The following is a 14452-nucleotide window of genomic DNA, read 5'->3' as shown; positions in this document are numbered from 1 at the left end:
AATATACAACTTACGCACAAGCTGCAGACATGATAGCCTCGTGCTGCAATTTTAATAGGCGAGAAAACATAATTATGTTTCCCAGAAACTCCGACAAAACGTTTTTACAGCTGCTGTTTGAGGTCTGTCTGAGTGGGCGCGGCTGGTAGGAGGCAGTGCTGATCTGGGTGAGCACGAGCCCATAAGAAATCCCGACCAATTCTAGGCTAATAGCTTCGCTGTAAAAGAAAAAGTGACATTTCTTAACTCAGTTTTGTGTATATCTTGCAGCACTGCAGAACACTTTTGCTGGGAGATGAGCCCTTATTTTGGTTATAAGGCACTTCAAGATACCTAGGCAGCAATGGAATTCCGTATCAAGTTAGCCATATGACCTCTTCGGATCAAACTTTGAATGTAACGCTTGACTGCCGAACTTTTCTGCTCAAGAGCAAAATAGACCTGTTCTCGGCGCATATATTAGGAAGGTCACTGCGTCATTCAAATATAAGTTAACTTACTTGTATGACAGTTCTTCGTGATGTAACTGTATACACTACTTTTTTATTTCTAGCCAATTATCCCGGCTGCAGGCTTTCGATGTCTTTTCAAGCATCAGAGACCCGAGAGGATGGCCGGTACTGCATCCCGCGAGACACAAAGCAGGCGCCTCGCTTCTCCGCTAGTCAGTACGCGAAGAACAACAGCCTTCAGAGAAAGCACAACAACGTGGTTTTAGAATTTTGCCAGCCGGCGTTCCTTGCCGAACCGCACGCCACCATGCAGATCTTGGACATCGGCTGTGGAACTGGGGACTACACGCGGGACTTCCTTTTACCGCGTTGCCTGCCGTGCGACAGGTTAGTCGGCATCGACTCCAGCATCCAAATGATCGAGTACGCTAAGCGACACTCGGCTCACGAGAAGATCGAATACGAGCTGCTCGACATAGGCGACGACATGACCGAGTTTATCAGCCGTCGTGGCCACTTCGACAGAGTTTTCTCTTTTTACTGCCTTCACTGGGTGAGGAACCAGGGTGCCGCACTGAAGAACGTAGCTGCACTGATGGCACCAGGAGGACAGTGTCTTCTGGTGATTCCAGCTTCAAACCAACTTGCCGCTGTATGGCGACTTCTGGCCGAGATGGACCACTGGGTAAAATATTCGGAGGTAAAGATGTGCTTTACAACATATAGTTATTGTAAGCGCCCACCAGGAGAACAATGCGTGGGCAACACCAGTGAATCAATAAGTAGTTTTAAGAAAGGACTGTCTGAAGCATGTTGACATCTGCTTTCTTTAACTACTTTGCTCCTTCAACTCATATCACCTTAAGAAGCGTCGCGGTACATGGGCGTAATCACGCGGCACTTTCTCGCGTTTCGTGCGCTGCTAGTGAATTGCGGAAATAAGTGATTACGGATGGCATAGCCTGTGGGGTCTTCCGTTCTCACAGGAGTGCCGGCCACCGCGGTTTCGAGATTAGAGCCGTCAGCCTCTAGCGCCGCTGCGCACGAGCTCAGGCCACAAGAGGCTACCGAGCGACGCACGCAAGAACACAGTATTGCCCTGAGTTAGCGGAAACCGTTTATTGCATCCGGCGGCACCCGGCACTGCACAAACACCCGGTCCGGTTGCGGCGGGGAACCAAAGGGGTCCCCCACCAAGGGAGAAAAATACAGTCTTGCGCCTATAGCACGTCGCGGCGATAGCACAGGCTACGGCGCTAGGAAAAGTCCCGGCGTATATGCTACTTGCTCTCGTGATAACCAGTGGGCCAACTCGCGAGAGATCGGGTAATATCCTTCGGCTTGGGCTTCCGATGAGTGCGGCTTGGCGTGGTATGACCTCGCGCAAGCACTAGGCATCGGTTCTTCGGGTTAACGACCGGACAGGATCAACACGAAGTACGCGCTCACCACACTGGGAAAGGCCCCGTGCGTGAGCTCAGTCCTAGTGACAAAGGTGCCGGCGGACGAAAGGAAGCATCTAGGTACCCGGTCCAGTCCCAAGGGAGAAGAGACACGCCAACGCCTCGAGAGTAGCAACCAGGGGCCTCTTCGTGGCGTCGTAGCTCCGCGCTCACCGCCAACCGTCGCGAGTGGAGCGCCACCGCTGACAGCTGGTTCAGAGCAAGGAGGGAGTTAGGCGTAGGGATTGCAGAAACAGTTGAAATGTACCCACGCAATGGCGCGCTAAATTCCTCAGATCCCCACGAGCTCAAAAAATCGAATGAATGGAATGCTTTAAAATTTAACAAGAGCTTTCTTATTCGAAAATGTTCTATTAATTCAATAAATAAAAGCTTATTTAATTAATCTTGTTTCCGCCTAGTTAAGGCACCTGTGAACGAATCCTTGCACGCTTCGCAAACTTTAATCAGAATGTTCTGAATAGCCATGCGATCTTCCTTGCAAGAAAAAATGGAACGAGTTTTACATGTTATCCATACAAACGTGGTGCGTGTTTGTGGTTGGTTTTGCACCACATTTTGAGTAGGTTTAGTTTTAGAAAAATGAGACGTAGCAGCATCGTAACGCCGTTGCGGTGGCCGCATTTTCACTTAGTTTTTCTTTACAGTTCTTGTACTAATTCTGTGTATTCATGTCAAGTGTGGGAAGCCGGTGAAATGGTAAATGTAGATGGGATATATATATATATATATATATATATATATATATATATATATATATATATATATATATATATATATATATATATATATATATATATATATATATATATATATATATATATATATATATATATATATATAGTGAGACGTCGACCAATGCGACGCTTTTATTTTCTGAGCAGACGCCTCGAGATCGAGGCGTAGCACGACACGTGCCAAAGAGGATGATTTGTGTGTGTCTACATATGTCGAGTGCGCTCCCGAACAACCCTTTGCCACGCGGTGTGAACTGGGCTCAAATGATGGATCCGGGACATCAAAGAGGTGCGACGTAATGCTAAGGCATTTCTCCCGCATATGCCTCTAAATCTTCTCTGAATTGTCTTATTGAAGGTTTTATCAAGGCAATTCAGACAGCCTACAACAACAAGCTAAGTCTTCCCCAAAATTAAGGGTATGTGCGCTCGGGAACTGTTCGTTCGACGTGCCATGAAAAGTTAATCTTCCTTTTAAAAGCACGTTCTTGCCCCCTAAAACCATGAAAACCCACTGGGTCTGGCGGAATTTTTACGAAAAGATGAATATTGAAGGGTTATTGTGCGTAAGTCTGGCTTCTTCGGCCAGGGCAACAATTTCTGCAAGTCAGCTAACAAGCAGCTGAAACGATGATTTAACAGATATCTTCCAGCGATGCGCCGACGTACTATTGCCTTAGCAAGTTAAAAATGCGCCTAGAGAAACAACTGCCTAAAATTTTGGGCACATAACTTGTCACATTTGTGCTGCATTTTGCCTTGATTACTGGAACGAGTGCAGACGTTTCTAGCATCGCAAGTGATTGCCTAAATACTCTTAGCTAAATTTCTAGGTTACCATTCAGTTTGTCTACATAGTTGAGGGTGCAGTGTTGTGAATGTGCAATATTTATTTACCATGAAGTTCACGTTGACGTTTTGATCAGACATTGTTGCAGTTCATTTCGAAGAGCCATTACATGAAGGACGAAAAGGAACAGATCCAGTACATGTCGTCACTTTTGCGCGAAGCTGGCCTCTGCCCCAACATTTTTTGTGCTGCCAAGGCTGGTGACATTTGACGGATGGTCTGAAGAGGACATAATCGGTAAGCGCGATGACGACGCGAATAAAAAGAAACCCATTTTCTTTGTAGAGGATTCCTTAACGGAATTATCACATTTTTATCGAAGTGCACACAGCAGCTTCAATGGTACTGCGTTTAGCAGTCTTGAAGTACTTCACGGAATTCCTGAGGGCTATATACGTATCTTAGGCCCAAACAATAAAACGTTCCTTTCCTTCGAGTGCTTCCTAACCTTACGTGAGGCCTCCTTACAGCGAAGGACCGATGGAGGAAGCAAGCATACTCTGAAAGCTCCCTTCACCCGTCCTCACGTAAGGAGCGGTTGTCGCCAAGCCTGGGTTCGAGATTATCTCTTAAAAGCTTTAGGCGAACACCAGAACACCACTATTCAATAAAAAAGGTTGTCTCGTCGCACAATCTTTAAGTTGATGAGCTAATATAGAGAAGCGTGGAGGCTTTTTTCTAGTTTTGTTTACTAAATCTAAAGAAGTAGCACATTACGGTGCAAAACTTGATGTGCTCCAGCAACGCTGGTACGCCGGCGTCGTGCAACGCCTAGCAACGCTTCCATGCCGCACGCGTGACTGAAACGAACGTGCCTGGCAAAACGTACCGTGTTCGCGCTTCTCCGAAGGTGGGCGATAGCGCGCATGCGCAAGCAAACGTCACGTGGTTAAGCAGTGAGGCGAAGCGCTCGTTCAGGGCCAGGAGCGGCGTAAGGACGCATGAAGGTAGCTTGGCCCAAACAATAAAACGTTCCTTTCCTTCGAGCGCTTCCTAACCTTACGTGAGGCCTCCTTACAGCGAAGGACCGATGGAGGAAGCAAGCGTACTCTGAAAGCTCCCTTCACCCATCCTCACCTAAGGAGCGGTTGCCGCGTGCCTGGGTTCGAGATTATTTCTTCAAATCTTTCCGCGAACACCATTATTCTATTAAAAATGTTGTATCGTCGCACAATCTTTAAATTGAATAGCTAATATAGAGAAGCGTGGACGCTTTCTTCTAGTTTTGTTTGCTAAAGTTAAAAGTTGCGCATTACAGTGCAAAACTTGATGTGCTCCAGCAACGCTGGCACGCCGGCGTCTTGCAACGCCTAGCAACGCCTAGCAATGCTTTCATGCCGCAAGCGTGACTGAAACGAACATGCCTGGCAAGACGTACCGTGCTCGCGCTTCTCCGCAGGTGGGCGACAGTGCGCATGCGCAAGCGAATGCCACGTAGTTAAGGAGTGAGGTGAAGCGCTCGTTCAGGGCCAGGAGCGGCGTAAGGACGCATGAAGGTAGCTTTGTAGCTACCTTATGCTGAGGAAGCACCAAGGAAGCCTTCACCGAGGACCCCTCAGTAAGGAAGCTTTCAGAGTGACATAAGGCAGCCTCACTGCAATGAAGGCTTCCTTACTGAGGTAAGGAAGATTTCATTGTCTGGCCCTTAATCTTGAACCATTTCCTTGACTACCTGAGTGACTGGGTAGCCCGTGGCATAATGCGTTGCTGTGCCGAAGGAAAGGATTCGAGACAAACCATCGGACTACCTTGGGTCACTCATTATGCGAAAATTTATACGTAAGTGCCAGCCTTTAAGGAACCGCTATCACGTCCACATGGGTCACTGTAAGCGTAGGAACTGGGTGGGTATCGCTGCTCAATGAATATCTTCGAGCGGCTCGAGTAGTAGCACTGGGTACGTGCCACTCGGTCTGGGCTGAGCCTCCTTTACGCAAACTCGGTTCGCTGCATGTGTTCCAGCAGATGTGTGCCGCTCTTCAATGAACGTATTTAGCGCCAACTTTGGTGACTAGGTATTTGCCACTGGGAATGCACCGGTCTGCAATCATGAACAAGAGCCCACGTCTAAAAGGTTCCTTAAGCATTAGCAGGCTGCGGCGCAAATGCCCTAGGTGTGTACCACTTTTCAAACCTCTCGCCAACTTGGGTACACGGAGCATGTGCAACTGGGTGTGCGGCAAGCGAGGGAGCAATTTTCGGTGTTCGCAGCTACCGGAGCGCCATGCTTCTGGTCGCGCGGAAGTCAGGCGCGGACTTGTCGTCAGCGTCACTAGATGGGGCATCGTGTCCAGAAAAATGCGCGAGCGCGGAGCACTGTTGCCGCCTCGCATGTTTGTGAGCGTTCGCACGTACCACCACGCCTATAGATGGCCCTGAGTGTTGTTATGGAGACGCGCAAGAGATGTCCCACTGTAGTACACACCTCATGCACAACTCGTTTTGACGGTGACAACATAGGTTGCGTCGCTATATTTGTGCAATGCTAAGCGCATTACCGGCGACTGTCATCGCGAGATGGGTTGTGCCGAATTTCTTCACGAATGCTCTGCGAGGCTCTGTAAAGCGAAGCTTTCTTTGCGATCCCTTACGGTCTTTTCTGGCCATGGCTAAGTGTTCATATATTACCGAATAGCTCACCCGCGGATCAGCGCTATCTTTACTACATTTGCAGGTGTCCTGGCTGATGGCCTTGTTTTCTTTTACGGAATTACTTAGCAATAAAAGAAATATTGCCTAAATGTGACTTCGAAACAAATATAAATAATCGTGAGAACAATCTCAATAATAAAACAAGCCTTTGTATGCGCGCTTTCCTTGGGTCTGGTGTTTGGTGCACCTGCTTGGTCGCTCTTTCGCCTTGTGGAGTGCGGTTTACTGTTGTACTATCTCCTGGACCGGCCCGCTCTAATCGGCGTACCGACTCTGGATACAATATCAATACAAAGAGTGTCAATCGCGGAGACAGTACAATGTGCGGTCACGTGGGTCACATGCACGGTGGGTGTCCTCGTGTCTTGCCGTCGTCTCTGGCAAGCATGTAAGCGCTATAATACAATACACAGTGAAAAATATAATTCCTTCGGCGACACTTATTTAAACGCTTCACGAAAACTTCGCTTCTCAGATTCCAACACGTGGGTTGGACGCGCATTATTTTTCCATCAATATGCACTGATCGAAGGCTACAAATCAGCATTTTTTTTTGTGCGCATATTTAGCCTAAGTTGCTAGGAACACTCTTGAGACATGCTTCATAGGGAGTGGACGACGCGATGTCACAATTTATGACAAACTACGGCGCCATACTGCATAACACATATTCGGGTACTTGTAACGCTTGATGGGACGAAACGCATGAAAGGCTGAAAAGAACGGGTGGGGGAAGGAATGCATAGCCTACAGTTGCGTTAGGATTAAAAATTAAGGTCACGCTTCTCTGACATTGCGGAGCCCAGAAGAACGAAGTTCTTCACAGTCTTCAGCTAAGCTTAAGACGAATGTTCGCAATGTAAACTAAACGTTGTCATTTGTTCTGACACCAAGAAACGTTTACAAATACTCGCGATCCAAAAATTTGCATTTGCACAATTTGCGCATTCTCTGGTAGTACATCGTGGGAGAACCTTTTGGATGACATTCTCGTTCAGAGATGCCAGAGTTGTTTCCTGGTAAATACTTGCGAAGCTGCTATCGCCAACCTTTAACCTTTGAAGTTGTCTCCATGAGCGACTTCTAGTACAATACCTGGGATCAAAAGGAAAAGATAGTATGGCATAGGCCAGCTTTAGCATATTTTGCAATTGAGCACGTCTAAAACTCCTACAACGCTCGCTTTCATATTTATGCTGGCGATTCTTTCATACCCGCTGCACCATCCGCGCGCATCAAGATCCTGTGAATGAAGGCCGCAATCTTGGCAGAGCTCAGTTACATAACATCTGCCGAAACTACAGAGCTGGCTGCACTGCTGGTGGCTCTTACTGCAGGTCGCCTATTCCCTATAGTTATCGTTGAGCGTTAGATTTCTCTCAGTAAGAAAGAAAATACAAGAAAAAAAAGAAAAAGGCCCAATTTCCTGGTTTTACCGCTTGCAGCAGCAATGCATTGCTTCTCGTGTGCGGTGGGGATCAAAGCAATACCTATGCACATGGGCAAAGAAAATGACATTAACTTGGTGATGCCTTATAATTTATAGCCATTTGCGTGATGCCACACGAAAAAACCTAATGTCATCTGCCCTATTGTGATTCGTTACCTAACGCGCTCAGCTGAACTCATTCGACTGAGAAATGCGTTCTCTCGACGCCATAGCTTGCGCGGTGCAGAATTATTGATGCATTTGGATTAGCTCATATCATGCAAAAATGGTTTCTACATAACTTTCAACTACAGCGCTCCTGCCAAGAGTTGTAGTCGGCGAACTTCCACAAGTCGGCGATAGAACGGGCTCGGCGGGTCAGGTGCCATTTGGCTTTTGGGCTGGATTTGACATGGAATTGCTGAAGTCACTATGGTCGCTCGCAGCATTGCAAAAGACAGCAACAAGCTCGAGCTATAACCGCATGATAGTAGTCTTGTTTTTACATTTCACTATTCATGAAGGTGGAATATACTTCAAAACTTATGTTTATTTCTTATGTTGTACTCTTAAATTGCTCACTTCAGAAAAATTAAATTATGGGGTTTTACGTGCTAAAACCACTTTTTGATTATGAGGCACGCCGTAGTGGAGGACTCCGGAAATTTCGACCACTTGGGGATCTTTAACGTGCACCTAAATCTAAGTACACGGATGTTTTCGCATTTCGCCCCCATCGAAATGCGTCCGCCATGGCCGGGATTCGATCCTGCGACCTCGTGCTCAGCAGCCCAACACCATAGCCACTGAGCCACCACGGCGGGCGCTCACTTCAGAAGACGCTGTCATCAAGATCACTGTGTCAAATGTCACTGAATTAGCACAAGTGGCAGCTGCGCTGAAAAAGAAATCGCCACGGAAGTTAAGGCACTAGCGAATCAATGTAATCTTTTTGTGCCCCTCTGGCACAAGTGTGACCTCATTTGTTTCGAAACGCTGGAGTCTGCACAAATACCGCATCGTGGACTAAAATTTGGATGCATGTTACAGAACCTGAGGTGGTAAAAACTATTTCCGCGTCCCTGGCTATGGTGTGCCTCAAAATTCGTTCGCGGTTCCAGCACGTAAAGTTCGAGGATCCAGTTGTTTCGCTAAGTAACTGTGAACTGCACCAGCCATAAACTCTGCCTGTAAATTGCAGAAAAATATCAACAGATTGCTACTATATGAGGGAAGAATAGGTACTACCCATGAGGCGGCAGTCTCCATAACAAAAAAGATTTTGTCTTTTCTCCTCCGAAGACTTATTTTGGCTAAAAAAAAGAAAGCGTTTTTCGGAATTTCGGCATGATGATACATGTTAATAACTATTCGCCGGCCTTTGTGAATAAGCTAAGCGACAGGTACTTGGAACTAAGTTTGAATTAGTTTGAACAACATTTGAATGTGCGTCAAGTTTTACTTCATCTTGTGAGTTTCTAGTGCTCGCGGTAGCTTCCTTCTGTGTACGTAAAGAAATATAAGGCTAATAATTACGGCGTTTTACGTGCCAAAACCACTTTCTGATTATGAGGCACGCCGTAGTGGAGGACTCCGGAAATTTCGACCACCTGGGGTTCTTTACCGTGCACCTAAGAAATAAAATTCGTCGTAACGGACATTTACATCGTGAATATTTGCTCCAGAGACCGTGCTAATAGCCTAGTATATACGGCTCAACGAGATCTAAACCGTCTGCGCATTTGTGTATTTCTGCTTTAATAATGTGTGGATATGGGAAAATGCCTACGTATTGACACGTGTACTTGTTTGTCTTTGTCGGGCGACACGTTTCACCGCCTAACAAATGTTATCGCACAGCGCAGGACGCGCCTGCATGTATCGCAAGTTTCTGGAATGTTATCGATGCTTCCATCCGCTGTCTGTGACCGAACCTCTTGTAATCTGACTGCATGTGTGCGCGACGCGAATAATGTAGAATTTGTGGAAGGCACGCGAGTCCCAGCGATTACTTTGGAAAATTCGACGTCTGATGTATAAAAGCCGACGCGCTTGACCCGCTGATCAGATTTCGACGACCGCCGATCGTGTTCGCTCCTATTGTTCGCCTTTGAATGTAACTTGCTTTTGTGGGCACAAGTTAGCCTAGTAAAACGCTAGTTTTGCCATTCACCTTTTTCCTTTCTTCACCGTCACTACCACGTGAAAGTATTGTAGAAGAGCCGGAATAGAAAAATGTAACTAGGCCTATTTGGTGTTATGATTGGGGGCTCAATCCCGTCGCTCGTAACCCGTTGTCAAGATTGGAGTCCGGCATGAATTAGAAGGTAGCTGGACCATGCCGTCGTCCAACTTATCCACGCTGAGGACGTTGATGAAGGGAAGGACTGCTTCTCATCGAGAACGTGGAATAGAGGTTTATTTACAGTATCTAGATTAGTCTAGCATGAGTGCGAGAGAAAGTACGTCAGTCTAACATGACTGCTTGAGAGAGAGTGTCCTGAGCAGCCGCACAACAGCGGTTTATAAACACTCGGCACCCAGGTGACTCGATACCCAGGTGACGGAAACGGCCGTCCAGGCACCGTAGGCCAGTTGACGAGGCACCGTAGGCGAGTTGACGAGGCACCGTAGGGGAGACGACCAGGCACCGTAGGGGCATTTTATTCCCCGAGCTGACTCCCGCAGCGCGCCCGTCTTCTGCTCATTGTCTCGCGTCTTGATCGGTGCGTGGGAAGGGGTCTCAGTAGACGTTCCCGCGGGCTCAGTAACAATAGTTGGTCCGCCGAGCCCGTTTAGTCACAATGGCGACGAGGCTAGAGCGTAACGGTGGCGTTCCGAGACAAGGTTGCCGCTGCTGTCGCAACTGGTAGGCAAAACTTGCACGTCATCGGGCCGTTCTTAACATTGGGTAGGGCCGACGTTTACGTCTACATTACGTCATGTTCCCAGGATGTGACGCACAGGGAACTGCGACAGTGGGCTCTAAAAAAAATTGCTTCGCGTGAACTTTATTTCGGTATCAGTATATTTCGTATACTATAGAAAGACTACACCTTCAAAACCCAAGCGAGCCCTCTGACCGCGTTCTCCTGCCGCGTCGTATTGTTATCTGACATAGTTCTTTTCAGCTACTATGTAATCCTCATCTCACAAGAAACCAACCATGAATTGAAGTGTCTGTACTTAATAACTGCGTTTGTAGGCAGGAATGAGCTAGCGTTTCTGCCTTGCTGGTATCTCCTCTTAGTCTGTGTTTCCTGGTTTCGCAGGAGCGCAGATGGGTCTCCTCCCTATCAACCATCTTGTTTCCAACACCGAGAGGGCGCAACTGCTCGAAGACGTCACGGCGCTGGTCCGGAAAGTGCACGGCCCCGAGACTGACCAGTCGATATTCAGAACGTATATCATCATGGCGTCCAAACAAAGGGGCTAATGCCTGATAATTCATCACATAACGCATGCATATATCAAAGGAACTTAATAATGTTCAGGTCTATCACGAGGACCTATCACTTGCGTTCACCGTGTTGTATGTCTTAAAGCACTGGTAGCCTCCCCCCCCCCCCCGGCCTTCTTCTGGGCGCTGACTGTTGCACGCTACAATGCACGGCAATATTGTACTTTGGTTAAGTGAATACAAATAAAGCAGTTTTTAATGTGTGGATCTTTCTCTCACCATATTTCGGATAAACTGGGGCTGTAGAGAAGAAGACGAGCCCCTTGATAGCAACAGGTAAACGACGGCAACCATCGTCAACGCTCTGCGTGCGTTGCTGGTCACTGGCGTTTTTTTTTTTCAAACAGCGCATCACACTGCCTCGCCGTTCTAACTGGTTATCATCGTTGCCAAATCGTGCCACCAATAGGCCTCTTAACACGGCAATGTATAATCGCGATATGAAAACCTATGTATGCAGCAGTTTACCCGCTTCGCAATAATAACGCGGCCATTCCTTCTCTTTTATAATCTGGTTTAAATTTCAATTTCAATTACAAACCCTGTAATACATTTCTTGTGCGAGTGCTCTTAAGTGTCGTACGCCTGTTACCTGCTACATTTACCAGTGTTCCGAGCGAACTCACTCTACGTCACATGAAGTGTGCATTTGGTGGCAGATGAGGGAATGTTATGCGCAATGTGGGGGCGTAGTTTCTGGCATGATTAGCAGCTTGGCAAGCCACTGATGACCGTTCGTTTCTTTCACTAATTCAGTCGGTTATACGAGATTTGTAGCAGTGTTTCCCGATGCACTCGGTGAATTAAGCAAGCCACCTTTTCTATGTACCGTGGAGAATAAAGGGAAGGTTATGGCTCTTGTTAGGGCATAAAGTTAAGTGTGGGCGGGTTAGATTCAGGCAATCAATAAATTGCGTACACAAGCGCCGCAGAGTGCTATAAGGGTGTTTTACTAACGGCGCAGGATCTAGCCCCCCCCACCCTCCCCCCCCGGGAAGAACTAAAATGTCATATTTGTATTGGAAGTAAACGACTGTGGAGTAAATGCAGCCTTGTCGAAAAATTAGTTTAGAAAGTGCTCAACAATGTTTTATGGTCATGTCAGGTTATGTTTCGCACTGTCTAGGCAGAAATCTAGAGGAAGCTTACATTTGGTGGAAATGAGGGCATCTTATACATAATGTGTGGCGAAAATGGTATGATTCTAATTTAATTGGAAGCGTTGCAAATAATTGCTCAACCTTTTCCCTTTCCCAATTTTCATGTGTTATACGAGGTTCCATAGCAAGTTTTACTAGTTTCCCCGGCGAAATTAAGAAGGCACATTGGTTACATTTGGAGAAAATGAAGTGTGAATTGGGTGGTGTGTAGGCCAAGTTAGAAATGTGTGGGTGAATTGCGGCGTTTGCAACACATTAAGTATGCTAGCACTCCGGAGCGTTATGAGTGTGTTTTACGAACGGCGCAAAATTTATTGCGCTGCCCTGTGACAAGCATGAATAGTACCAAGACCAAGTTAAGTGGAATAGGTAGGACAGTGCAGCTAGTGTTCTCGCGAAGTAAATTCGTAAAAAAAAGTCCTCCAGAAGGGCTCGAATGCGCTATTTGCGCCAAAGTGTGAAAGTGGCTAGTCATTGTGCAGGAAGGGTAATAAAATTTGTGGTTTTCTTGTGTGCAAATCTATTTTTTTCGCAGGCAACTAAATTCTTATTGCAACTACTCGAAAGCAACAACTCCGGTAGGAAATTGTTTGTGATCCTGCAAAGTAGCAAAAGTGTGCTGGCTTTTTTATATTTTAGTTTATTTATTTTTTTTGCTCCTATGACCTCAATGATGGAGGAAGGAATCCTTATTTTCTTCATACATGTATACAAGAACAAGGTATTGAGTTGGGCACTGTGTTTCGTGTTTCTGCTATGGCCCACAGATGGCGACAAGCTACTATAGTGAACCTGTCGGTGACGCGCGTTTTATTCGAACAATTGGGAAGCGTGGCCTGCTGCGTGTTGTGACTCTTGCGCTTGCGGTGCTGCAAACCACTATACTGCCGACGAAATGTCATCGATGACAGAAAATTGTGGTTGATAACAGTGCCGAAACATTTGGCCTCCGCACAGTAGCGACATCTCAGTGTGACACTGAAAGGCAAGCGGGGCCCGGCACGCGTCCGTGCGCATTCGAAGTCCTGCGCACATTGTAAATGCAGCGTAAACCAAGCTTGAGGCGGGACTAGTAGGCTACGAAAATTATGCCAAAATATCACCGCTTTTATTTGGCGCGAGAATTAGAGTGAAGAGAAAGAGAACACAAATTTGAAATAGAACTAGCTTACTCCTCAGAGGATGCAAAGGGAACGGGTAACTGTCCTCGCAAACAAGTTATACTTAACTAAACTGATTTTTCACAACAGATGTCAACAATATTCGTTCTTCTTTCCAGAAGCGCCGAACATGACGAAGCGCGATATTAGTGAGTGAGGACGCAATGCAAAGCACAAACAAGCATATGTACTCGGAAAGCCGCTCCAGTTCGAGGAACATTCAAGGAGAAAAGCGAGCAGCAGAGGTCAGCAGGGTATCCGTTCGCGTGCCCACAAAGCAAGTGCTCAGCAGGCCGCAGCTTTTTTACAGCGAAGCTGTACACCTCTACCGTTTAAGGAAATTTTCGTGTCGCATGTAAAAAACTCCCCATACGTGGGCCGATCTCGTAGACTGTGCAATGCCGGGCCGTGCCCCGGCGGAGGTGAAGCAGGCATTATGCATCCTCCATACGTGGGCTATTAGATCTCGCCGTTCAGTACGGTAGTTGGCCGACGTTGAGGAGGATTTTGAGAAATGAAGGCTTATCTACAATTTTTACAGTAATAACACAAAACAATGAACAATCATAAAGTCATGGACGGCCGGCAGCAAATCGGACGCTGTGGCCCGTGGCAAGAAGAACGAATGTACTCTGCTCCCTGTCTCTCGCTTTTAACCCCTTCCGTCTCTCGGGGTGACGTCATTTTGGGCCAATCGTCGAGTCCGCTCAGGTGTCGTCATTTTCCTCCAATGGTAGGCGCCCATGCAAGTGCCGTCACATTCGGTCAATGGGGACGCTCCAAGGGCTCCAATGGCCAAGGGTTGACTTGCCTTCGGCGTCGCCTCCACGCCTGGATGCGCTCAGGAAGAGGAGCGGGTTGTTCTCGAACGACCTTCCAGAGCCGTAAAACAGGCTTGCTCGGGACAAAGTCAACTACCTGGAACCATGCCAGCCTCCCGTTGCACTTTCGGGAAGAGTCAAGCAGGGGGTGAGCTGGACGTGCAGCGCATGAGGGGGGAGGGGGTCACCTACCTGTCTGACGGGTCCGTTAACGTGTTAACGTGGTAACGAGACGCGCCACGGCGCACCATAATTAGAATGCGACGGC

At 47.2% G+C, this 14452-nt stretch overlaps 1 protein-coding gene across 2 annotated transcripts in view; it reads left to right on the top strand.

The window, feature by feature from the left end:
* The window catches only part of LOC135913033 (juvenile hormone acid O-methyltransferase-like), a 59042-nt gene extending 48047 nt beyond the window's left edge, over window positions 1-10995 (top strand). For both annotated transcript variants that reach the window (XM_070532218.1, XM_070532217.1), the window contains exons 4-6: window positions 554-1152; window positions 3579-3739; window positions 10856-10995. In XM_070532218.1, the coding sequence (XP_070388319.1) occupies window positions 554-1152; window positions 3579-3713 (734 nt within the window). In that variant the 3' untranslated portion in view covers window positions 3714-3739; window positions 10856-10995. The remainder of the gene's footprint in view (window positions 1-553; window positions 1153-3578; window positions 3740-10855) is intronic.
* The last annotated feature ends 3457 nt before the right edge of the window (window positions 10996-14452 follow it).

This window comes from Dermacentor albipictus, chromosome 1, assembly GCF_038994185.2.
Source record: "Dermacentor albipictus isolate Rhodes 1998 colony chromosome 1, USDA_Dalb.pri_finalv2, whole genome shotgun sequence".
NCBI classification, from domain to species: Eukaryota; Metazoa; Arthropoda; class Arachnida; order Ixodida; family Ixodidae; genus Dermacentor; species Dermacentor albipictus.
This window is presented reverse-complemented; position numbering and strand designations above follow the sequence as displayed.